Genomic DNA, 26,060 nt, shown 5'->3' on the forward strand with positions numbered 1-26,060 from the left:
AGTATAAATAAAGTCTGAAATACTTAGTCTACTTGTACATTAAAAAAACCTCCACTTACATAACTGATGTTAAATTCTTTGGCAGTCATTTAAAAAACCTGGATTACTGATAGAAAGACAACAGCTGAAAAGTTGCCCTATCCTGAGGTAATTTTAGGAGTGTTATAACAAAGAGGAATTATTAATAATACATTTTCCCGTCCAAAAGGAGTTTACCCTTTCCAGAGGCAGTCACTGAAGACTACACAGAAATTGAGAAAGAAGACTAAAGAAATTCTGCTGCATATGCCCAATTCTATGCATTGTTCAGTGAGACAGTGGGTATGTTAGAGATAATTCATCCTATGACTAGGAAATTATAATCTTGAGTTTACTAGCAAGATTAATTATATATTCTATCAGAACACCCACAAATTAGAATGCTGCCACACATTAAAATGTACACACTGTAGCTTACAGAGAAGCTGGGAGAGAAGGGAAAGATGGCTTATGGAGACATAACAGATGTCATCTGAACATAATTAAAGGGTCAGTGTCAAGTACATTTTTAAAACTCTCTATTGTTTGCATACCTTTTTAGGACAACAGCTTGAAAATAATGCACTTGGCAAACAGGTTTTGTTTTGGTTTGGTTTTTGCTGAAAACCTAATGGAACATAGCTTCTTTCCTTTGTTTGTTTACCAGCATAATCAGTTATGTCAGCACAATTCTCGGAACTGCGTCCTTTTATTTACTCTACAGCACATGGTGCTTGAGACAGACAGACCTGAGCTATTTTTTTTTTTAATTAAAATTTCTTGGCAAGAGTGGTGAAGGATGTTAGAAAAAAAACTTAAAGAAGACATTTACCTTCCAGGGGACAACCCCTACCAAATGAGAAAGATAGGTCAAAGTTAGGACCTAACACTTGACACTTTTCCCTTTAAAACATGTGGGAAACAAACTTTTTTAAACCAAATGAAAGTCTGTTCAAATATTAGAAAGGAATAATATATTAACCTACTCTTTAACCTTTAAGAGTTGACAAAGCCTCTGCTGTTGAAAAGGAGGATCTATGATTAGTAAAAGCCTTGCCTCTTTAGCTGGCATGCTGCATTCTTGCAAATGGCAAGGAGGTATCCATTTTATACAAGCTCATTTAGGGTATGTCTACACTTAAAAGGCTACAGGTGCTACTGTAGCACTTCAGTGTAGACCCTCCCTACAGTGACAGGAGTGGTTCTTCTGTTGCTATAGTTAATCCACCCCCCCTGAGAGGCGATAGCTAGGTTGACAGAAGAATTCTTCCGTCAGCCTAGCACTTTCTACACTAGGGATTAAGTCAGCATAGCTAAGTCTTGCAGGGCTGCGGATTTTGCACATCCCTGAGAGACACAGTTATGCTGATATAAGTTTTCAGTATAAAGAAGACTTTACCGTGTAACTATACCCAAGCTGTGAAACATCAAGATATCCTAATTATTTAAGTAGTTTTATTGTAGTTTTTACTTCCAGAGATATTTAAATTCTTTACCCATTAGATAAATACTTGATGAAAAATTATCTGGGAACTCAATTAATTATAAATCTATTTCTTGTTTAGATGCACCCCAACTGAATTTCATAAAGCCTGTCGTAATGAAATGTTTAGCATCAGAGTAATTCTAAATGAACCTGTTTACACTCTGTATTATTGTTTTGCATGTGATTTACCTAAGCATGCATAGTGTACAATACTTGGGAAAGGATTACCATTTTTACTAAATATGTATGATTTACCAGTGCAGTAGTACTGGTAAGAAACAGACTGAATATAGATATGTGGATTAGATGCGTACATTGTTTTGGTATTTAACGAATCTTTAAAGAACAATATTAAAATGGTGCACATGGCTAAGTTCTTATATCAGACTGGGGAAGTTTACCTCACAAAATCAAATCAGCTGTAACATTAAAACATTTTATACACATAGTAAACAACATTAAATTACTTCTGGCTTTTAAAAAAACATTTCACTAACCTTTTTAATCCTCTTTTTGCATAACAAATAAAATGAGTAACGCCTAAAGTTCAGATATGCAACAGATATTCAAGGTAACTGACTAGCTATATTAAAATGCGCCATAAGAAAGCTCTCTGATAATTTTCCATTTGGGAAGCTGATTGATAATTTTGTGAGGTACCTGTCACTCCAAAACACTCAGGAGTTAATTACCTGATATACCTACTCAACATGGGTAATTTAAAAACTGAACTATAGAATGTGTCAATTATATACAATGCACATCATTTGCTAAATATGGCACAGATGCTAAGTGTTCACATCCACAAGTCTTTGCCACAGAACATGTTCAGGTAAAATACAACACTGAAGAATAGAAAAGTGCCTGTAACCAAATAAAAGACACACAAGTAGTAATAAATTAAATCTTATTAAAACTGATATAAAAATTGTTCAAGTGTTCAAAGTATCAGATATGTCATGCAACAGAAAGACAGACGATTCAGATAGGTACACCATGCATTATAGTTTGCATTCATGCTGTCTGTAACCATACTCCTTGGCCAATGAGTGCTAAGTACCTGAGGCAATGTCAGTCTTGCGAGCAAAACCAGGAACATTCCATCTCTCAGTCTTCTGTACAAAATGTTTTAGGGAAGCTATGCTTCAGAAAGTTAACCAGGCAACCTCAGGCTCTACAGTGATACGTTGCTGCATTGTAAGAGAGCTGTACTGGGCCATACGTAAGGAAAGCGATCATTACTTAATTACATTTTCCAGGCAATGCAGTTCACTATATACCAACCTCTTTACCAAAATGTGCTCACTTGAACTTGCCAAGTTTGCACACTAAGAAAAGGTCTTCACTGAACATAACCTTTTTTTTTTTTTTTTTTTTTTTTTGGCACAAAACCGTTCAGATTCTCAGATCAAGCTCTTCACCACACAAGAATGCAGATATATTAACCTGCATAGTACACCAGTGCTTATCCAACCATATAGTAAACTACAAACCAGTAAAGTGCCTCCACTTTGCTAACTAGCAATTCTCCCTCCTTCCAAGGATAGCACCAGTATAGTTACACTTCGGACAAGGGAGCGTTCTTGCCAAGCTCTTTAATTCCCTGGAGAATTCGCTTCATATGACCCACTTTCGTTATCCCCAGGTCCTACAAAAGAAAAGGAGAGGAGGGTTTTGTTTACAAAAGAGAAAAATCCCAACACGATTCAGCCATGCAGCAGATACAGAATCCTTTACATTCATTGTAAGTAATTTGCAACAGCAAACGCATTTCTAAATGTGGAAATAGCGAAGTGTTATCTAACGTTACAAAAAATATACATTACAGACAACTTATCATGAACCTCTTTCTATTCAGCACAGAGAAAGTTACTTACCTGCAATAACCGCTGTACCTCACACAAACCCTTACTTTTGTGTTCTCCTGACTTCTGTGCACAGCCATTAGGTTTTTTAAATTTCCAGAAATTGCTCAATCTCCCTCTCCTCTCTAACGTAGCAGTTGTTGGCTTCAAAGGATGTGATAGATCATAGCTTCCATCCATCAATTTTTATTTTATCTGTTGCCCTAACATGCCTATCTTAATCAGCAAATATGCACATCCCCATGGGAAAGTGGATGTAGGTCTACAGGTATGTAGGACAACTTTCCTTCAGAGAACAATAGCTAAGGCTAGAGTGAATTTGTCAGTCCAGAAAGGTAAGTATTTTAACATGGATATGCTTGGTAATTAGAGGAAAGTTTCTGACAAACATGACCAAGACATCCAGAAGGAAAATGGGAAAGTACACATGAAACAAATCTGAATGTATTGTATAACTTTCTCTATGTACATCAATGTGGCAGTTAACATCAGCTGAAATGTTCTCAATATTGTTTTCTGGGACCCAACTTTTCAGGACTGGCACTAGCAAGGACCTCTTAAGAAAAGGCTGCCTCTCCCCACCCACCCACACCTTTGGAACTCATTCCCTTTGGCAGTGAATTTGCAGAATTTCAAGGGCATTGTGCAAGAATTATTTATTTGTTTCAGCTTACTCATTGTCATTCACTTTATTTCAACAATTTGTCTACATTTTTTGCAACAGCCATCATACTTTTATTTAACCCGGTTGCTGATGAAATTCGTTTTTTATTTTTTTGTAAACAGTGTGTAGTTGAAATAAAAAAGGAATCAAACCTTGTTTAATTGGTATTGGTCTAGTGGTCAGAGCAGCAGAATGGGATTCCTGACTCTGCTACTGACCATGTAACTTCAAGCAGTTTACCTAACCTTTCTGAGTCTCAGTTTCCCCACATACAAAACCCAGCTTTGTTAAACACCTTGAAATCTCCTTGGATTAATGATGCCAGGTAAGTACAAGGTATAAATATTATTAAAGTTATTTGAATAATTATGAACATATTAAATATTTCTGAAATATAATATCTTCCACTTTAGGAGAACACATTTTCCACATCAAGGATAATAAAGAGGGAAAGGGCAGCATAAAATAATTCCTATTATTTTAATGTACTGTAAAAACTGTAGTAACAATATATATCCTGGTATGCACACTTTTCACAAAGAGTTCATATATATGTTTTCTGCAGTTATCAAAAACTCTGGAAATAAGCACTGATATTAAGATATTATGCAATTTAATTTCCATTTACCAACCTGAGACAAGGAGAGTGTGGTATAAAATTGAAAGAAATCCCTTTCTCTCTATAAAATTTAAGTGGGTACAAACCGAACACATGGGCCTCTCTTCACCTTTGAAGATTTGAGTTCAAATTCAGGTTAGGCTGGAAATGGAAAGAAATCAGTCCTGTTTCCTAATGGACAATTATCTACACTACAGCTCAAGATCATCATATATGATGATTTGGCATAGTTAGAAGGTCCTGCTCAGAATGGACCCCAGACTAAAACTGCAAGGGTTTTGCACATTTAGTTGGATTGACAGACTAATGTGAAGAAACTTGTAGCACATCTGTCCGTACTGCACTTTGCTCTATCCTCTGCTGTCAACCTCACTCTTTCTTGAGTACTCAACAAAAACATCTAAGAAAGAAAAATAGTTAATGTATGCAACAATTATTAAATGCCCATAATGACTACTGCAACTTTTTTCCTGAGAACGAACTGGCATAAGGCTATAGATTCGAAGTTGGAGAAATTTTCTTATTTGCCTTCAAGTTAATTTTCTAATGAGGAAAAGAAAAGTTCAAAGCAACTACTCAGAAACCTCCTTGCAACAATTTGTCACAGGACCTACTGTTTCCATCTAAATTACAGTCACTACAAAATATAATGAAAATAGAATATATATCTTTCACCATCACCACCAAACTTGGGCATGCATTTGATGAGGCTTTGCCAGGATTTTCATTCGTAGGATTTTTTGGTAGTTGAGCATTGTAGCAGGATTTTGTCAGATTTCAGGGATTAGAAAGAGGACAGGATCGTGTTATGATACTTCCAACATATCAACAGCTCTTTCCCAACCCTAGGCCTCAGACTCTCATTACAAATTCTCCTGGCCCCTCAGTTAAAGTTTGCCACCCTCAAGAAAACAAAAAAACACAGGTAAAAAAGTTCTGAATTTTCACTTGTGGAGATCTTCCCAAATCATTCTGTTGAGAAGACAGCACATATGACAACTTTGGAAGCCATCTAGATGCCAAAAAGTTTGCAGGGATTTTTTTTATTCTGACTTTTGCCCTACACAAAGGGAGGGATTTGGAACAGCAACACACTGCAAATCATTCACAAAGTAGACCCCACCCTCCAAAAGCATACATTAATTACCTTATATATGGTACCATATCATAGAATCATAGAATATCAGGGTTGGAAGGGACCCCAGAAGGTCATCTAGTCCAACCCATATATCTCTATTTAACTGACATCTGATTAATGAACTTCCATTTGTCCAACATTTGTTCCATCCTCTGGGTTTTCAAAGACGGCAGGCTAACATATGTTGGAAGGAGGACCCACAGCACAATTTCAAGTCTAGTTCCAGAGCAGGACCTTCTCCCCCCACCCCCATCCTTTCCATGCCACACTGCTAGGCTACATTGCCAGCCCATCTCAGTTTCTACCGCCCAGTGATGTAAGTACTCAAGAGGTCCTTGAAAAATAACTGGAGAAGAACCTGATGAAAGTTCTTGCAACAATTTTTTTCTTAAATTGTTGTCAGCTGTCAGGGAATCTTCATCTGTACTATACTCTGGAGGTGAGGCTAGAGACAGTAGGCTGCCTAGCCAGCTTTGCCCCCTGCCCCCCGGCCAATAAAAAGGTTTGCCACTCAATCTTTGGCAAAAAGGGTTCCATTCTAATATTTCCAAACAAATAATACATATAGAATTCTCTGTTAACATCTTTAAGATCAGAGATTTCTTCTAGCTGTATTACTAATTTAACAAAGACATCCAATAAGGCCAAAATCTAACAAATCTCAAAGGATTTTTTTTATATTCTCTAAAGGAGCTTTTTTTGAAAACTGTAATTCCTATGAGAGACACAAGGTGGGTGAGGCAGCAGCTTTTATTCAACCAACTTCTGTTGGTGAGAGACACAAGGTTCACGACCTATGCCGACAGGAGGGGTTCTCCTTTCAGCGCAGGTAAGCCACCTCCCCGGGAAGCAGTAGCTAGATTGACTGGGGGGTCAGGTTGGCTTAACTACACCACCTTGGGGTATGGATTTAATTTTCTAGTGTAGATCAGGCCACGGAGCTCTTCTTCAGGTCTGGGAAATGTACTTAGGCCTAGTCTACTGTAGGAAATTAGGTTGGTATAACGACATTGCTCATGGGTGTAAAAAATTTGCACCATAACTCTAGCAAAGTTATGAATTGGGAGCTTAAATTCATAACTTTTCTAGACACTAAAAATCATGGACTGAATAGAGACATCAGCTTTATAGCTTATTACAACAAATCTATAACACACTAACACCTCCCCTCAAGCTGTCTTTCCCCTGCTCCCCTTTTTCCCTCCTCCTTTACTGGAGTGTGTTAAAGTGCCACTTCATCTTGAATGGTCCATTGAAATATATGTTAACTAATTAGGCTAAACAATCTGTTCCATCTTGTATTTACCTGTGACACTGAGTACGTTTCTCAGACCTGAAGAAGGGCTCTGTGTAAGGTCGAAAGCTCATCTCTCTCACCAATGGAAGTTGATATTGATATTGAGATAATGATATTATCTCACCCACTGTCTCTGTCTAATATCCTGGGACCAACACAGATACAACAAACACTTAATTCCTATTACTCAGTAAACAAAAACTAAAGATGAAAACAATACACAACTCGCACCATACATTTCAGTTTGACTCTCATTATACAACCATCCAGATTCTGCATCTTCAAATATCGGACGCACTTCTGGGCTGAAATCTTTCGATAGAGACATTAGAACTACAGTACCACTGTGGCCCAGTAGATACTCTTGCAGCTAGGAATATTAGCAACCAGCTCTCATGCACAGGAGCAGTTTTAAAATGCTAGTAACTGTTAACATTTCTTTCTGTAAATTAGTAGAGAGGTTAATTCTCAGGGAGAAGAACTCAGCTACAATTTTCCTGTTTTTGAGTAATCCATGTGAAAACAAGCACTTTAAATGCCTTAACAATATAGAATTAAAGCGTTGGGACATGCTGAGGGAGTCTGCTTGCAGAGCAGACAAAGGGAACTGAGGTCTCAGTCAGCCCTCCTTCCGCAGCTTCTGTGGCATTGACACTCAATGTTTCATTCCCACGACCATCAAAGGAAGGGAGAGATCTTGTGGATGGAAGGTCCATGCTAAGATCAGCTACTTGGGGCTTGGGAAGGGGCATTATGAAGGGACAAGAGAGGCAGAGTCTTGAGGGACGTCTGGCACTGCTGGCAGATGTTCTCCGTTTTGAACAGGTGCCACAGAGGCACAAACTGAGTCCAGGACACACCAACTAGGGCAGAAAAAAGACTGGTGTCAGGGGCTCCTCAGCTTGTTGAGTTACTTTCAACCCACTTGGATGCTGGGGTGAGGAGGAAGTGGTCACATTCCAGGACTGGGGATCTGGTTCATGAAAGGGCTTTCCTGGTGCTACAGTTTTGCAGTAACCCTCAGATAGTAGAGGAGAGAGGTGGGCCAGCAGGCTCAGATATAATGGGCAACAGACAGAAGCCATTTCCCATAGCTCAGGCAAGATGAGAGGTAAATCCACTGCAGACAGTCTAGGGAACAGGATGGTTACATACAGGTGAGGGATCAAAGACCATGCCACATAGTACAAGCACAGGCCTTGTACAAATGTGGATCGCAATGAGGAAAGGATGTACGTGGATCCTAACTTCCATGTGTATTGAAGACCCATTAAGTTTTCACATTTCAGTAGTCATGTGGGAGAAAAATATGATAGGGGAAATTTGTGGATGTGTTTTCCAGTGTCCTTGTAGCACAGGGATATATCTTTGATCAACTCAGCAGTCAGAAAATCGTAGGTGCCGAGCACTGTCTCTAATTGGCAAGCTGAATTCAGAGTTCATGCCAGTATGGTTTGCAACAAACAGGCTGAGTGCTCCACTCAACTATTCAGATATGCTGCTATAACACAAAAAACACAAACATTTGGCCAAAGGGTCTGCTGGGATTTAATGAGCACTTTTGGTGAAAGTTCCACAGCAATTCTGGCAAAAATATGAAACACTCCCAACATGACACTGTGGTTACTGCACACGACCCAGCCTCTAGTTAATGGACAGGGGCTTCCCTGCACCACTGGAATTAAAAATCAGTCTGATTCATCATTTGCCCTAGCTTCCAGAAGAGTCCGTTAATGGCCATGTTGCAGAAAGCTACTTGGTTAAGTTTCAGTTTGATCACACAATCAAAATGATCCTTGAATAAGGCCAGAGGGACTTTACTTGCCTACTGTAATACTGTTTACTAACAGTCCATTCCAATAATTTTAATCTCTTAGGTTTTTCCTTTCAAGGAAGCCACAGCCCTGGTGTGCTAAGTTTCCTCTCTAGCTTTTGAATCGTCTAGTCCCTGTTGAGAATGACTGCACTGCACCTGAAGCTTGGGGGGAGGAATGTAGCAGTGCTTTACAGGTGTGGGGGAAGGAAGGAGGTCAGAAGCTGATCTAAAAATGGTGGGTGGAAGTCAGCATGGCAATGCTGACTCATCCCCTGGGTACCTATGTGTGGAAGGCTTTAAAAGGGGCAGATTCAGGCATTAAAAGCCCTTTCTCCATGCAGCGGACAAGGCAGCACCCACCCTCCTTTCCTCTTGTCAGGGTTCCTTCCTGATTCTGAACTCTAGAGTACAGATGTGGGGACCTGCATGAAAGATCCCCTAAGCTTATTCTTACCAGCTTAGGATAAAAACTTCCCCAAGGTACGAACTTTGCCTTGGCCTTGAACAGTATGCTGCCACCACCAAGCGTTTTAAACAAAGAACAGGGAAAGAGACCACTTGGAGACGTCTTCCCCCCAAAATATCCCCCCAAGCCATACATCCCCTTTCCTGGGGAAGGCTTGATAATAATCCTCACCAACTGTACAGGTGAACACAGACCCAAACCCTTGGATCTTATGAACAATGAAAAATCAATCAGGTTCTTGAAAGAATAATTTTAATTAAAGAAAAGGTAAAAGAATCACCTCTGTAAAATCAGGATGGAAAATACTTTATAGGGTATTCAGATTCAGAACACAGAGGATCCCCCTGTGGGCAAAACCTTAAAGTTACAGAAAACAGGAATAAACCTCCCTCTTAACACAGGGAAAATTCACATAAAACAAAAGATAAACTAATCCACTTTGCCTGGTTGCAATATTGGAGACTTGGATTAGGATGGGTTGGAGAAGATGGATTTCTGTCTGGCCTCTCTCAGTCCCAAGAGAGAATAACCATGTAAACAAAGAGCAGAAACAAAAGCCTTCCCCCCCCCACCCCGAAGATTTGAAAGTATCTTGGTTCCCTTATTGGTCCTTTGGGTCAGGTGCCAGCCAGGTTAGTTGAGCTTCTTAACTCTTTACAGGTAACAGGATGTTGTCTCTGGCCAGGAGGGATTTTATAGTTCTGTATACAGAAAAGTGATTACCCTTCCCTTTATATTTATGACACCTCCCCTCGAGATGCAAATATCAGGTTGGGTTAGGACTTGCTGTGGGCATAGCGCTAGTCACTCCTTTTTAGGGGGGCTGAGAAGGAACATTTTCCCTCACCACCAAATTGGCTTCGGTGGAGTAGGGTTTTTCCGCTTTCCCCACAGTGGGTGTCAGGGAGGACCTATTATGGTAAGGAGGAAAGGTTGCTAGGCTGTATGTCGCAACTTATTGTGTAAGCGTGGGGCGGATGTCCAGTGCAGGTACTCCATAGAGAAGGCATTCAGTGACCAGATAAATGGGCTGGTAAAGGACTTTAAAAGGAGGTGCTAGTTAAAGGAAGAGAATGGGGGGTGGGGCAGGTTTGGGGCTTCTATGATTGGTATGGCAGAGAGCCAACCCCCTTTCTTATAGTCCACGTTAACCCTCCCCTACAAGGTGGGGGTGGATGCTAATATCTAAGCCAGGGGTTGGCTGGGGGACCTGGATGAAAAATGAAGCATGGTTGATAGAAGCCCCACATAGTTATTTGAATGAACATGGAGTTGCCTGCACTGTATACTTTTATCTGCCAGATAGTCCCAGACATCTAATAATAAAGCTGCGGCCTCATTAAATCCATATAAAGTTTCCTTCTTTCAGTATAGCTGGACAATGGGCAATTACACCAGAGACTGGAAAGTTGTCTGTGATGTATTATTTGGATAATTTTCTGTTTCTTGGTTCTTGCAGGTTTGGACTCTGTGAGGCCTCAATGGAAGCATTTAATTCAGTGACAAAGAGGCTCCAGGATCTCACTGATGCAGGATAAAACAGAAGGACCAGTGACATGTATCAAACAAGACTAAGTACATTACAAGAACACAACTACCTATGCCAACAACATTTCTCCTATGGCAGATATACAATGTCAGCACTCTCTTATCAGGAAGTATTGCAGGCTATGGGAGCAATTTTTAAAACAATTTAATGGAGCATCCTTATAGATGTCCACATGGAAAAATAGCCTAGACATGCAGCAGTATTCAAATGTGGCTGGACACAATGACTTGTGTTTTAGATGTAAATGTTAGGATACTGTATAAATTGAAACCTCTTGTTTTATGCAGTATGAGAAGTTGCAATTTGTTGCATGCAGATTTCTCAAACACATTATCAAAAGGTCATGATTTCTGTTTCAGTAAAAAGTAATTTAATGAATCCCCAAAGATACTGTCTCTATTACATATAATGGACACACTTAAGTAGATCCAGAAAAAGACCAGCAATCTCAAACACCACCATTTCAAAGAGCAAAGTAACTATCATCTGCCAGGCTAACATTTTTCAATACATTAACACAGGGGTGGGAAAACTTTTTGGGCCGAGGGCCACATCTGGGTGGGGAAATTGTATACAGGGCTGGGGCAGGGGGTTGGGGTGCAGGAGGGAGTGCGGGGTGTGGGAGGGGGTGCGGTGTGCAAGAACGAACTATGGGCAATGGAGTGGGGCAGAGGAGGGGTGCCGACTGCAGCAGGGGGTTGGGGTTTAGGAGGGGTGCGAGGTGCAGCAGGGGGCTCAAGGCAGGGAGTTAGGGTGCAAGATGCAGGCAGGGAGTTGGGGGGCGGGGTGCAGGAAGGGTTCAGGTTCAGGGGTGGCAGCGGCACACACCGGGGCCAGGGTAGGCTCCCTGCCTGCCTGCCCTGGCCCCAAGCCGTGCCTCTCCGGGAAGCGGCCAGCACCATGTCCCTGTACAGCCCCTGAGGAAGCGGGGGGCACAGGGCTCTGCGTGCTGCCCTTGCCACGCCTCCAGGTACCTCCCTCGAAGCTCCCATTGGCTGCGGTTCCCCGTTCCCGCCAATGGGAGCTGAGGTGGGGCAGTGCCTGAAGGCAAGGGCAATGCACAGAGCCCTCTGCCCCACCCCCACAGGGATGTGGTGCTGGCCGCTTCTGAGAATGGCGCGGGGCCTGCAGCACCACAGGGGCAATCCTGTGGGCCGGATCCAAAGCCCTGAGGGGCCGGATCCAGCCTGCGGGCCGTAGTTTGCCCACCCCTGCACTAACATTTCTTCTCCCAAAACATGGTTCTTATTTATTTGAACTGAACAGGGAGGAATGATTTTTCATTTTTTAAATAAGTGATCTCAGAAAGATAGAAGGCTTGATTTTTTTCACAAAATTAAAAACTGACCAAAAACAAAACAAAAAGCTGTTTTGAAGGATATATTTGGACACCTGACAGACAAACTCATAAGTCTGCAAATGGCCAATGCTGAAGACTATCATCAAACTGTCCATCTTCCACACACTGACTACTGAAGTAATGTATTCATAATTTTAAATGAACTTTTACCTGCTGACCTTGCACTAGATACATTTAAAATAATTATCACTAGCCTAATAAATTGATTATGAACAATTCACCTTCCACACCGATCCTCTTTACTAAATCTAGTTAAAACCGAGTTTTTTTAAAGTTAACACTGTAATATATTGATGTAAGTAAGACAATGGGAGTGCTTTCACTGAGCTTGATGAAACACACTATAATTCTATATGAAGCATGAGAAAAGATAATCTCCAATATTGCTAATATCCATGGCTTGAAAATACAGGACAACATGTAAGAAATTCAGGCCACAGGACAGCGTGTAGTAATTTACTGCATATTTGCACAGTATAAGCCAAGCTACAAGCACATAACAGAAGCAAGGACAGTAGAAAGGTTTTGTTTTGTTTTTGTCAAAGAAAATTCTAAAGAGCAGAAAAGTAGCACAAAGGAAATACCTTAAGATCTCGCCTTTCCAGATGTAAAAGCTCAGAGCCTCGGATGTCATGGCTGATGAAGATTTCTTTGTACTCTCCCAAACTGAGCAGATCCAGCCAAGCAGCAACTTCATCTGTGCCCCATTTTTGAACTACCAAAGTTAAGAGCAAAACCCCCTTAATTTCTACATGCTCAAATGCATTACAAGCAAAGGTTAGGCCAAAGAGTGTGGAAAACAGAGTAGAACTGCCGTGCTAGCAAAGGGAAAGGTTAAAGGCGTCATTTACACAAAAACTGAGTTTCTTTTTACATGCAGGTTAGAGGTTAGCAATAAATATGAGAAGGTATCTAAACAAAGATGGGGTTCTTTGCTTTGCAGCCGAGCTTTCAGCTTTACTCCAGTTTCCTCAATAAAGCCATCAAACCTCATATACTTCAACAAATTCACTTTTAATCATCTTAGGACCAGTGGTGCAAGGTCCAAGTTTGTTCCACTGTATACTAATGACACTTTATTGGTTCAGTGCAGCCAGAAATAACACACACTTCAAATACTAACTAAAATGTAAAATCAACATATATACTGTACTCCTATAGAGATCGCAGCATGCAAGCCCAACTTTACAAGTTTTTCTAGTGTTCTTAATTAATGCAACAAATATTCTATTAACCATACTGGTTACATAGGCCATTAAAAAGCTCTCTGTCAACATTGTTCTCTAAGGTTAGTTGCCCACATTAGTCTTAATAGGCCAAGTTTATTCAAAGTAGGTTTATGTTACTATTATTCTTTTGCACCTTTGTTTATCTTTCATTCAATGCTGATTAGCTTCAGACTGAAGTACTCTAATATGTTTTATATTTTAACATATTAGAGAACTGAAAAGCTAAATTCAGATTAAAAACTGTAGAGAGCTTGTTTTGCATTTGAGGGCAGTGTAGCACACTGCCTGCTGTGAAAGACCAAGGCGTGGGAGCAGTTTTAGGTCTATTGTGACACCAGTTATTTTCAAGGCATAATATCAAGGCAGTATGTTCACAGAAAACAGTGGGGAGAGAGGAGAGTGGAGTTTGTTCAACTTCTACTAACTAATTAAGAGAGCAGGATTTTGTTTGATGTACAAAATTAACTGCAGTGAAAACTTATTTGGGACGTTAAGGGACAACTGGTTCAATTAAACAAGTGTTAATGAAAGCCATTGTGCAGCCTCTCTCAGACTACCCTGAAAAACCGGAATCAGTGCTTTATACAGAAACAGAACTGGTTTATGTATGACTTGTGTTGGCATGGAGTTAAACAAAACCACCCAAACAGACACATGGGACCTTCTATCCCAAAAGTAGATGGCAAAACAGTAGCTCCTGAAGTATTTTTTAAACTACTTCTTCTATTCACCTAGTTGTTTGGGGATCCTATTGACACACACCTGCTAAATGTACTGCATGAAATCCTCCTCCCTTTGAAGTCATCAATCAGCAAAACTCCTCCTGACTTCAATGGAGCTAGGATTTTATCCTCTAGGTGTTGCACATTATTTTAGCTGTTATGAAAGATATGAAATCATGTTTTCTTCCAAAAGTTATGATCTTTCTTGCAATGTCAAAACACATACCAGGCTGAGGGCTGCTCTTATGCTTTTGGACTTTTTCCTTTTTAAATTTTGGCACTATGCGAAATACTGTACTTCTGTTGTTTCTCTTAGAATAATCCAGAGGGGGATCCTGCATGGAAAAAGAGGAAAACAACCACTAAACTTTAAAAATGCCTCACATGATGATGGGGAATTCTAATTTACTCTTGTCTAGTGAAGTAAAATTATGTTCACTTAGAAGTAATCACCTGACCTACCTCATCATCATTTGGCTGGAAAACATAATAAAGCCATGGAATCTCAGCAAGTTTTCTCAATTCAATCTCCACACTGTGTAATGCATCAGACAGCAGCTCTTCATGGGGAGGATCCAATTGCTATTTATGAACAAACCAGAAAAAGAATGTTAAATGGCTGCCTTATACTGAAAGTAAACAAATGGGGGATTTCTTACCCCATTTAATTTCCCTGCGCATGCATTTCACCATTCTAGAGACTGCATTTGGGTTGGTCCTAACTACAAGAATGACAAACAGCTAAAACTTTGGTGTGTGCCCACCTATCTATTTCTGCCATCACTCATCGTACTCCAGAAATATAAATGGAGATTTAAAGCACAAGGGAGAGTCTCCCAAACTAATGGATGTACAAACCCAGAGAATCCAATGTACAGTAAGAAATTCCCTAGTCTTGTGGCCTTCTACCTTCATCAATCCAGAAGCACAACGGGTAATCAGCATAGTGCCAAATGTAGAAATATTAATATTTTGTGCTTTTCCCAATTCTGCTATAAGCTCATAGTTGTATGCTCTCATTGCTGGACTATGATGTCACGTAACAATGGAGGTAAGAATTTTAAAAAGGCCAGTGGCCTGGAGAAAACTTAGATAAAAAACAGCATCAGAGAAAACAAGTGTAACTTATAGTGTCAGGAAGCCCAAGGTTGCCATTACTCAAATTTTTTCATGTGATGCACAGCTCTTCTCTGGTTAGGAGGTAGAAATGGAATGGGTGGAGTAACCAGGCCATGAAGGCCTTTCCAAGATTTCAAAGTCCCTTTAATAGACTAAGCAAAGAATTAACAACTAGGACAGGGGTCAGCAACCTTTGAGAAGCAATGTGCCAAGTCTTCATTAATTCAAGGTTTCGCGTGCCAGTAATAAAATTTACATTTACAGGGATCCCCGAGGAAACCCCAGACTGGCAGCGGGCTGAGCGGGGCCGGCAGCCAGGACCCCAGCTGGGAGGGGTCCGGGTGGCTGGAACCCCAGACTAGCAGCAAGGTGAACAGAACCCCAGGCCAGCAGCGGGCTGAGTGGGGGTCAATGGCTGGGACCCTGGCTGTCAGCAAAGTGCCAGTAAAAATCGGCTCACGTGCCGCCTTTGGCACACATGCCACAGGTTGCTGACCTCTGAGCTCGGAATTCCCAAATTCTAATCCCAGCTCTCACAGTGACTCACACTGTCTCTCTGGAATGAGCAGGGGGAAAAGTAGGTATGTTGGGGTCAGAAATAGTAACTAGCCCTTTGACAGCCCACTTAATCAATTGATCTAAAAAAAAAAGAAAGATAAAAATCGTTATCCCCTTTTGCAAATAAGGAAAAAAGAGGTGTGCAAGAAGGCATCTTTGTTTTGCTGAAACCAAAAAAAATCCATACCGAATTCCACATTCAGGTTATTTTGAAAATGACCACCAAAATTAGTACAATTGCTCCCATTTGAAAATGAATGTAATATCCACTAATAATTTATTTTATACTCCTTCCATATTTTCAGTCTTCAGTATGCCATAGAGTTTTGTACTGAAATGTAGCACTGCATAGAAGTTGTAATGGAGGAAGCTGGAAATATCAGCTGAGACTTTTGGCACCAGGAAAGGGGTTAGTGGTCATTTGTGATATGGGATAAGCACAATAGCTGGATATTTCTGCTAAAAAGAGCCATCATGTTGAAATTTTAATTTGCCATCATGAGGTTTCAAGGTAAACACCCCCACTGAGATCGATGGGACCATTCACATTTCTCAGAGGTACAGTTTAGGGTTGGGAGCAGACTCAAGCAGACACATGGCATCAGTTTAAACTGCCATTACATTTTCAAAATTTCAAATTTAATTTTCATAATTCAGAGGACTTGAAAGTTCATTATATTTTCTATTGAAATGAAAGCATAGATTCGAGGGCACAGTTCTGCATCGAAAGGTTGGATTCTGTGTCAAATTCTGCAGAGTTACAGAATACATGGCATCCTGGATTTGATTTCAAGAGTCCATTTGTCTGTGGCCAAGACAGTCCAGAGTGGTGCTCCTGAAGACTTTATCTGTGGGGTTGGACCTGCTGGATAGCAAAGATTTACACGGTTGTTGAAAGGGCTTTTGATCTCTAGTTCTGGAGAATTTTTTTTTTTTTTGAGATATCTTGGAAGGTAGAATTTAATTATAGGTATAGTAAAATACTTTCTTTCTTCCTGCCATTAGAGTTTGTGTATGTTAACATTTTTTTCTAGTGAGAGATCTTCTCTTGTAAGATGTTACTGTAGTGTAATGGGATTGGAAATCTTAGTTTTCCCTTGTTATGGGATTTTTTAAAGGGAATATTTTAAAGAAGTTCCTAAGATTTATGGAGAAAATACAAGAGTCACAGCAACCTTAATTTTCGCCCCCTCAGGCTGCTTGAGGTTCTCTGAGCTGCACAGTGGTGTTTGGGAGAGGTTTGGAGTGTGGGCATAGATAACAACGAAGCCTCTCTCTTTCCACTGAGGAAGACATCACTTTAGAATGTTTTCATTTTCTGGATTATTCTGTTTTTGATTTATTCTTCTCAGGGGAAGATGAAAGAAGTGGACCAGTCCAAATGGTATGTGTTTCCTCAGATGGCACCTATCTACGGTCTCACAAAGAGCCTCAGAGAATTACATTTTGGCAGTGGAAAATCAATTAATTCTGAACTTATGGTGAGAAAGTGCACTAAGGGCTTGATCCTGCTCCCACTGAAATCAATGTTGAAACTCCAGCAGAGATAAGAGAATTGACCAATTTAGTGCAAGATCTCTTCTCTGCATGTCGAACAGACCATGAAGTCTTAGAACCTCACTGTTTCTAATGGAAAGATTAGCCCAGCGAATTAGAGTCGGACTTGTCAATTAGATCTTCTTAGTAGGGAGATGAGAAGTTTGAGATGGAAGGAGCAACACTGGTGGAGACAACCCCAGCTGCCTCCTCCCCTTCCCAAAAAAGATCAACAGGCAGTACAGGCAATGATGGCATCAACTGCATGGCTGTCAGGAGCACTGGGAGCAGAAAAGGGGAGTGTGGAAGGAATGGAGAGATGAAAAGAGGTAAAAATAAGGAAGGAGCAAATTAAGAGATCTGCTTCTTTGTCAGGGGAGACGGTTAAACTGGAGTATGGTGCGTGACTGGCAGTTTAAGTAACACCAAACGTTTCAGCTGTATCCATCATCTCCATGGGTCGGCCCAACCTACATGTTGTTTCAGCACTGATGGAAGTACAAGCCAACAAGACAGTCCAAGACTAAGTTTTACTGCTGATTCACAAATGAGAGTTCTGGGTATCTCTAAAGTCAACATGCGGACTGACACAGAAGATATATTGATATCAGATAACAGCCTTGTTTAAAAAAAAATGGTTTGGCACAGATACTGTAAGAGTAAGGTTGCTCCCTCTATTGGCTGAAAAATGAGGGGTGTCAGTGTGTATGATTTCCTAATTTAATCAGGTCCTATCATCCCTTGACACATTACACCACTTTTAGTATAGCATCCCAATCATCATCTGAAGACTGTTCGACGAAATTCCTTACCCCAAACATTTTTAAATCCAAATATTGCATTCTTGCCTTCACATTAACATACAGGAATTTGAAATCTCAGCAGATTTCTTCCCCTATATTTGATAAATTTATCTAAAGAGCTTTGTTTCCTTCCTAAAGTTAAATAAAACAGAGCATGTGCCTAACATGTTAATACTTCTAGAAGTGAACTGCTGACGGAGTCTTCAGATGGCAATGACTTTTAGTCACTATGGAAATAGAGTGGATTTGTACCATTTATTTAGGATGTGAAAGGGTCTTTATCTTAATATCATGCTTTTCAGACCCAAGTCCCTCTACAGGAAAATATTCCAATCAATATCCATTTGTAATTATCACACACTTAGGGTAATTAATAAAATATTAATAAATTTTCTCCTGAATCTGAAGACTAAAGGCATGGAACAGACACAACCATTCCTACTTAGTGTATCAACTGATAGAAAAGCATGAGGAACCCTATCAAATGTACCAATTTCTAGCTGTATGTCCAGAGCACAATGTGTTATTATTGAAGAACTTTACTACTTTTAGATCCACACACAAGCAACCAAGGGAAGAGATACAATGACTTTCAATGCCAACAAAACTCTACTGGACACTCACCAATTAACAAGGGTTTAGGAAGAGAAACTAATGCCTGCCATGCTGCAGGTGAATGGAGATCTAGGAGAACAATTCATAACCCATTTCAACTCAGATAATAGGTGTAGTATAAAATCCTCTGATCCAGCCTTTTAAAGGTTCTGAGGTATAGTATTTCATTGCACTATAACCCTATGGTGCTCCTTTAGAGAAGCATGACTTACACAGTGACAAGTTACACAAGATGTTTATGAGTAAACAGATTAAACATTTATTTTATCTTCTTACCAAAGGAACCCTTCCTACTAGTAGAGATTCAGTTTCATTATGTAGTGCCTTCACATTGACAGCTATTTCAATGGCAGTATTTCTGGTAAGACTCTGGGGAATAGAAGCAGAACAGTCAAATAAGTTAAACTGTGAGCACAAGTACATTGAGTTTACAATCCCAACCTTAGGCAGTTTTTCCGAAAGGAACCAGCTTGATTCACTCTGCTTGACAAGTTTATTCTACCAGACCAAAGGGAATAAGATATAGAGCAATGTACATAGGCCAAAATCTGATCTCAGATGCATCTGTATAACTACCACTGAAGCTTGTGGGAATTTCACCTGTTTATTTAGGGGCAGAACAGACTGTATTAGTTTATGTAAGCATCCAGAATGGAATGGCGGGGGGAAATGTACTGTATCTTTGCTGGCTGGTTTTCACCTGACTCGGTTTACTGAGGTCTCAGATGTACTAGAGCACCAAGTGACAAGCCGCATGTTCTTTATGACTGGTTAAGGGCCACTAGAGAAACTCTGGGCCTTTTATTAACAAGGATTGTTAATGAGGGTTGTTCACATCACCCTTGAGGGAGGCAAGCTGCCACACTTTAACAAGCAGTGGTTAGCCTGCATAGTTACTATGGTGATGAGGGCTTAAATAGATTAGGTTAGGTTAGACAAAATTAGACTGACAAACTCATGTCCATGAAATCAGATTAGTGCACAGATCTTGCAAAAGCTCAAATTGTGGGGGTTGGGCTAGGAGAGAAGGAGCTCAGTTCTGCTCCTGCTGAAATTCTCCCATTAGCACCATGTCCTCCATTAAGGTGTGTGTGCGCATCTGTGTGAGTGTGCCCACGTGACTGTACTTGGGTGTAGTTCTTTGTCCATCTCCCAACACTCCGAGTCATGCCCTTAATGCGATGCTCTGCCTTGTCCCTGTATCTTCCTTTGCCCCGTTCACACACACCCCTATTTCCAATATACGTAATGTCCCACATTAGGTCCAGTCGCCACAAAAGGGAATGTTTTTCTACCCAGCAGTACCTTCCTCCTCCCCAGTAGGAGCTGTCAAGTACCCTCTACCTCAGGGGGTCAGCAACCTTTGAGAAGTGGCGTGCCAAGTCTTATTAATTTAAGGTTCCGCGTTCCAGTAATAAATTTTACATTTACAGGGGGCCCCCCCCCGACAGAACCCCAGACTGGCAGCCCACTGAGCCGCTCAGCCCGTTGCCAGTCTGGGGTTCCGTCCACTGGCCACTAGAAATCAGCTTGCGTGCCGCAGGTTGCCAACCCCTGCTCTACCTCTTCCAATGTGCTCCAGGTCTGCGGGGAAGGGAGTCTTTCTCCCCCTTCCTCTTCCCTTTGGTTGCCCCTGCTGGTGCTGCCTCGGCCTTTCAAACTCACTGCAGTAGAGTCTCAGCAGAGCCCATCAGCTATTAAGTGGCCCAACAAGCGTAAGAAGGGAGCGCTGAGGCTGCTGCTGCAGGGGCAGGAGAAAAGGCATTGCTGGTTTCCTCCCCATCCCATTGGGTGGTTGTGCCTATGTCACACTCTTAAAGTTAAGCACGTTTGCAGGATCAGGAGCCTTGCATATCAATAACCTCAGCAGTTAACATATTAGCCATTGGAAAATGGTGACTGGGACTATAGGACTACTCCGGTGTCTCCAGAAACACTTCTGCACACAGGGGCTACAGTTGATTTATAATTAAATAAGGCTCTGTTGTTCCTTTACCTCAGGAAACCTTGGATTGGCTTTATTTAATGCATGTGAACACGCATTGACAGCATGAGCCAGCTCCTGTTCCAACAGGTTGTGTATTTTTGCGGCTTCACAGATTCTACAAAAATATGAAAAACAGGAAAGGTACTTTGCCACTTTCTTTTACATCCAGTTAAAATGTGATTGAAATTAAAAAACATTGGCGGATGGAAAAGAAATATTTCACAGAACATTTACACAAGCTGTACCAGCTGTACTAAGCATATTGCTTTGTATCTAAAGCTTAAATATAAGTATCACCTTAGACAACAAATAACTTTTCTCTCTTGTCTAAATGACATTCTTAAGACAGAAGATCTGCTCTGATATGAGGGCTTGAGGAACGTTTATTGTCTTAACTGGCATGTCATCCGACCAGCAATGGGTACATATAGATTATACTGATTAAACCAGGAATATTCATTCACATAATTCATACTGGAAACACATTCTGAAGAGAATTATTATGGTGGTGTCATGTGACAGTCTGTATACCCTGTTAGTGATGCGTAATAATACATGCAACATAAAACTGAACTTGACCACTTGTGATCATTAAAATTCTAGTGCAACTTACAATCTAAGTACAATTTTTTACAACAGTAAAGGTATTAACCTGTGACCTGGCTACATTTCATTTTGGATAATTATATTTCATTATGCCTACATAAATTCCCCCTTTCTGCCTACCTGAATCATCCCTGCAATTTAAACTGAATATGCTGTTCTATAATTCCTGTCCTAAACTTGTTCAGTTAAACAGTTGCAGTGTCTGGTGCATGAAATGATTTCTATATTATAGCATTTGTGACAGTGAGCACCATAATACAGTCCACTGTAAACTGGTATTTTCACTTGTTCATAATGGTCTCAAAAACATTTTTTAAACTGAAAATATCTATGTTTGTCTCTGCCCAAAGGTGAGTGTTTAAAAAACATATACAAGACTGGTTCGGCGATTTTTCAGGTTGAGATTGATGGGTTGACAGGAGGGAGGGTAAAAATTCCACACACACCTGTTGCAACTGAAATTTTGCGCTCACACAACTCAGATGGCGCTAGTTAGAAACATCAAATGTGGTGCTATCCTAGACATTGCTGAGCCAGGAAAAGCAATCCAAGTTTGAAGACAATCCCTGTTCTAAAATTATGAAGGTCTGAAAACGGTGTGTGTGTCTGCATGTGTGTGATAAAACATTTTTTATTTAAAATATAAGACCACCAAAAAGCTGATCTGTGTTAGTATTTTGAGAGGGTGCTGGAATATTTTAGCATGAAGGTGTCCTTAAGTTGCTGGAGGCTGTCTGATTTAGGACCACAGCTCTAAAAGGATTTAGCATGATGCAGCGGACAAAGTAAGGAGGACAAGGACTCTATTCCCAGCTCCATCACTTGACTCAGAGTGTGCCCTTGTGCAAGTCACTTATTTTTCTGTACCTCAGTTTCCAACTGAAAAATGGAGAGGATGCTGCTCATCTTTGTAAAGCATATGGTGATTTACAGTTGAACAGTGCTTTACAACTGCCACATATTTTCACAAAGTTATTTTGTGCTTCCTATCAGCAGCAGCAAAATGGTGGCTCTAAGACCGAGATGTCAGGTCTTCAGACTGCTTCTCCAAGCAGCAGCCTAGCTCCCAGCAAATGGAGAGAAGGGTGGGGCCACCATCATCACATTGTATGCCAGGGAAGGAATAATGATGAAGCTGCAGGGACATTGCCTGACATCTGTCCTCAGTGCACATTGTGGGGAACAGAGGGGAGTATGAAGAAGGGACTGGAAACACAGGGGTCTGTCTGTGGGGAGTCATGTGCTGAACTCAGAGATATTCTCTACACCTTTCTAGGCAAGAGTTCTTCCTACAACACAGAAAGCCAGTGAAAATGCAGGAGGGGTACGACAAGGCTGAAGCAGTGAAAACAGCCAGTGAAAGGTAATGAAATAAGAACAAGAATTTCTGCTACAAGCTGGTGGCTCAGCAGTGGGAAATGAAAGAAGAGAAAGAAAGAAAGACCTGGGTGTATTTGTCAATCAGACATGACTAGGAGCCAGCAAAGTGATGTAGACATAAAAAAGGCAAATGCTATCTAGGATGATTCAGATGAGGTATTTCTAGTAGAGATAGGGAATTATTAAGGCTATCGTATAAGGCACTTCTAAGACTTCATTTGGAATATAGTGTACAATTCTGATCATCCATGCTCAAGAAAGATAAATTGAAACTGGAACAGGAGCAGCACAGAGCTACTTGGTTGATCAGGGGAATAGAAAGCCTAATTAAGAGAGGAGACTAAAAGAGCATAGCTTGTTTGGTCTAGCAAAATGAAGGCTGAGGGGGGATATGACTGCTCCTTATAAATACATCAGTAGGGTAAACACCAGGGAGGAAGAAGAGCTATTTAAACTAAGGGAGAACATTGGCACAAGAACAAATGGGCCATGAATAAATTTAGGCTGGAAATTAGAAGAAGGTTTCTAACCAACAAAGAAGTGAAGTTTTAAGATGGAGCTTGATAAATTTATGGATGAGATTGTATGATGGCATGCTGTGATAGCAAGGGACTGGACTTGATTACCTAGGAGATCCCTTCCAATCTGTGTTCCATGTTTCTCTGAAACATTCAGTAAACTGACTTAAAAATGAGTGAGTGGCTTTGCTTGCAGTACATGCAAAACAAATACTTTTATAAAAACAAACATTTGCTTCTTTGAAAGCATAGGGCCTTTATTTAAAAAAAAAGCATAAGGAATTCTTAGTGGGCCTTTTTGCTGTTTTTCAAGGGGTGTCTCATGTAAAAATAAAAGAGCTTTGCAAGTTGCCTGGAAAAAGATGAGTGGTGATTTGGGGGATTAAAATGTTTTATAAGCTTTGCTGGTGGCTTTTAAAAATGTTTGTGACTCAATAAAAACATACTTTTCTTTGAAAAAGTGGGGTACTTCTGTGAAAACTGAATTTTCACCTTCTTAAATTTTTTTTGCATTTTAGGGGGAAACGGTTTCTGGGGTGAGTGGGAGAGCAGAATCAGTTCCGGGTAGGCATATCCCTAACAGCCAAAAATAATTTTTTGGATGCATTACTCAAGATTTGGAAAATATTGAAACCAACAGAATTTGAACTCCAAACTGACATTACCACACTTCTAAATAAAGTGTGGCTCTTGTGTACCTTGGTTGATGTAGAATGATTCAATGGATGGAATTCCTCTGCCACATAGAGGAAATGATTTGGAGCGCGACACTGAGGGCTTGTCTACTTGGGGACACTCAGAACGTTAATCTTAATTAACTTTTAATGTGGATTAGTTAAACCACATTAAATCCATGTGGATGCTCTTACTAAAGTGTCCTTAATTCAATTTAGCTTAATTCACTTCCAAAGTGAATTACACAGAACCAAATTAAGGCCACTTTCATTTTGAATAAGAGCATCCACACCATGTTTTAATACAGTTTAACTAATTTACTTTAAATTCACACCTTTAGTTAATTCAGATAAATTTTCCTCAGTGGCCCCAAGGAGACGAGCCCTGAGAAGGCAAAAGAATTGGATGCATCATTTGAATTCCTGAGACAAGAAAGCAAAAAGGGATTAGTTTGTGTTTGATTATGAATAGAAGGATGGGAAAGCGTATGAGCCAAAATTTAAATTCAAAGTGGATTTCTTTAGTATGTCGCTGGATACAACACTGGTTTCATACAGCTTGGAGTTTTCAAATTAATAGCTGAAACAAATCATTCCAGCTTGTAACTGATTTGGAACTTTATGCTGATTTGGAATGGGGAAAGGAACAGCAAAGCCTTGCTGAAATGATACAAACCACTAGAAATTCTTCACTGTTCTTGCGAAGAAAAGATTTCAGCAGATTAAGCCCTGGTCTACGCTGGGGGGTGGGGTGGGGGAATCTATCTAAATTACGCAACTTCAGCTACGTGAATAATGTAGCTGAAGTCGACGTACTTAGATCAACTTACTGTGGTGTCTCCACCACGGTGAGTCTACTCTGCCTGCACCTCTTGCGGCGCTGGAGTACAGGAGTCGATGGGAGAGTGCTCGGGAGTCGATTTATCGCATCTAGACTAGACGGGATAAATCAATCCCTGCTGGATCGATCGCTGCCCGCGGATCCGGTGGGTAGTGAAGACATACACTTAGCCACAGATGAGCCCCTAAAGGGCAAAACTTCAACTGATCAACAGTCAAGAGACCCTTGGGACTTGTAGCAGAATGTGAACTCTCATAACAATGAATATGTAAACAAAAAGGTAAGAAGGGTCTATCGGACAATTAGACTTGCTTAGACTTTGTTCCTGCAAATATTTAATTGTTCAGTAGTTTAAGAGTTAAGACTGTGCTTATGTTAAAAAATTGTTTATAAAAGCAGAAACTGTGCTTTGCATTTTCATTAATGCAAATAATTGGGTGATTGGGGAACACAAAATTTTTTGTGTTGGGGTAAGGAATAGGAGTCATTAGAGATAAAAGTTTGGCAGATGGAAGGATGGAGGAAAAGCCTGAGAAAAAATGTTAAGGATTGAACACCCATGTCTAAGGTTAAGGATTGAACACATGAGGAGCCGCAAGATATCAGAGATTAAAACCCTTTGTATTTTATGCACAGAACTGTTCATAGATTCAGAGATCACACTAAGAGGCTGTTACTGGCTCAGGATTGAATTCTTTCCCAGGACAGGCATAATTTCGGGGGGAAATTCCACATCTGAGGGGAGAAGGAAGAAACTTTTCTGCGGCTTGTGGATTTTCTTTTAAATCGTGGATTTTTTAAGACGAGGTGGTTATTTGCATGTGTTTAATGTATTGTTCTGTTTATCACATGGATGTCACCTCCACGTATGCACTGTATGTGTTTATTTTTATACATTTCTCACATGCACAGTTAGGATGTGTTTTGGGTTTAAATGTAACATTTTGGTGACCTCCAATTCAATCCAGTAACAATAGTATATTTTTAACTTTAATGTATCACTTATTCTTAGGGCTGTCAATTAATCGCAGTTAACTCATGAGATTAACTAAAAAAAGTAATCACGGTTAAAAAAATTAATTGTGATTAATCGCACTTATAACAATAGAAAACCAATTGAAATTTTGAAATTTATTAAATATTTTTAAATAATTGAAATTTATTAAATATTTTTGGATGTTTTTCACATTTTCA

At 40.3% G+C, this 26,060-nt stretch overlaps 2 protein-coding genes across 5 annotated transcripts in view; one reads left to right on the forward strand and one right to left on the reverse strand.

Moving 5' to 3' along the window:
• The window catches only part of LOC144930647 (uncharacterized), a 39,578-nt gene extending 28,083 nt beyond the window's left edge, over positions 1–11,495 (forward strand). For 2 of the 4 annotated variants that reach the window (XR_013635913.1, XM_078853163.1), the window contains exon 4: positions 10,829–11,495. Coding sequence is in view for 2 of the 4 variants with exons in the window: in XM_078853163.1 (XP_078709289.1) it covers positions 10,829–10,907 (79 nt within the window). In the remaining 2 variants the exon portion in view is untranslated. Of the gene's footprint in view, positions 1–3,149; positions 3,249–10,828 lie in introns of all 4 variants that reach the window. The other 2 variants (XM_078853162.1, XR_013635911.1) reach the window with 2 other exon arrangements.
• The window catches only part of DGKH (diacylglycerol kinase eta), a 263,268-nt gene continuing 239,602 nt past the window's right edge, over positions 2,395–26,060 (reverse strand). Inside the window, exons 26-31 of the mRNA XM_078853169.1 lie at positions 20,857–20,962; positions 19,137–19,229; positions 14,692–14,811; positions 14,456–14,564; positions 12,863–12,993; positions 2,395–3,152 (exon numbers count right to left, since the gene is read on the reverse strand). Coding sequence (XP_078709295.1) covers positions 3,063–3,152; positions 12,863–12,993; positions 14,456–14,564; positions 14,692–14,811; positions 19,137–19,229; positions 20,857–20,962 — 649 coding nt within the window. The 3' untranslated portion in view covers positions 2,395–3,062. The remainder of the gene's footprint in view (positions 3,153–12,862; positions 12,994–14,455; positions 14,565–14,691; positions 14,812–19,136; positions 19,230–20,856; positions 20,963–26,060) is intronic.

This window comes from Lepidochelys kempii, chromosome 1 (genome assembly GCF_965140285.1).
Source record: "Lepidochelys kempii isolate rLepKem1 chromosome 1, rLepKem1.hap1, whole genome shotgun sequence".
NCBI classification, from domain to species: Eukaryota; Metazoa; Chordata; order Testudines; family Cheloniidae; genus Lepidochelys; species Lepidochelys kempii.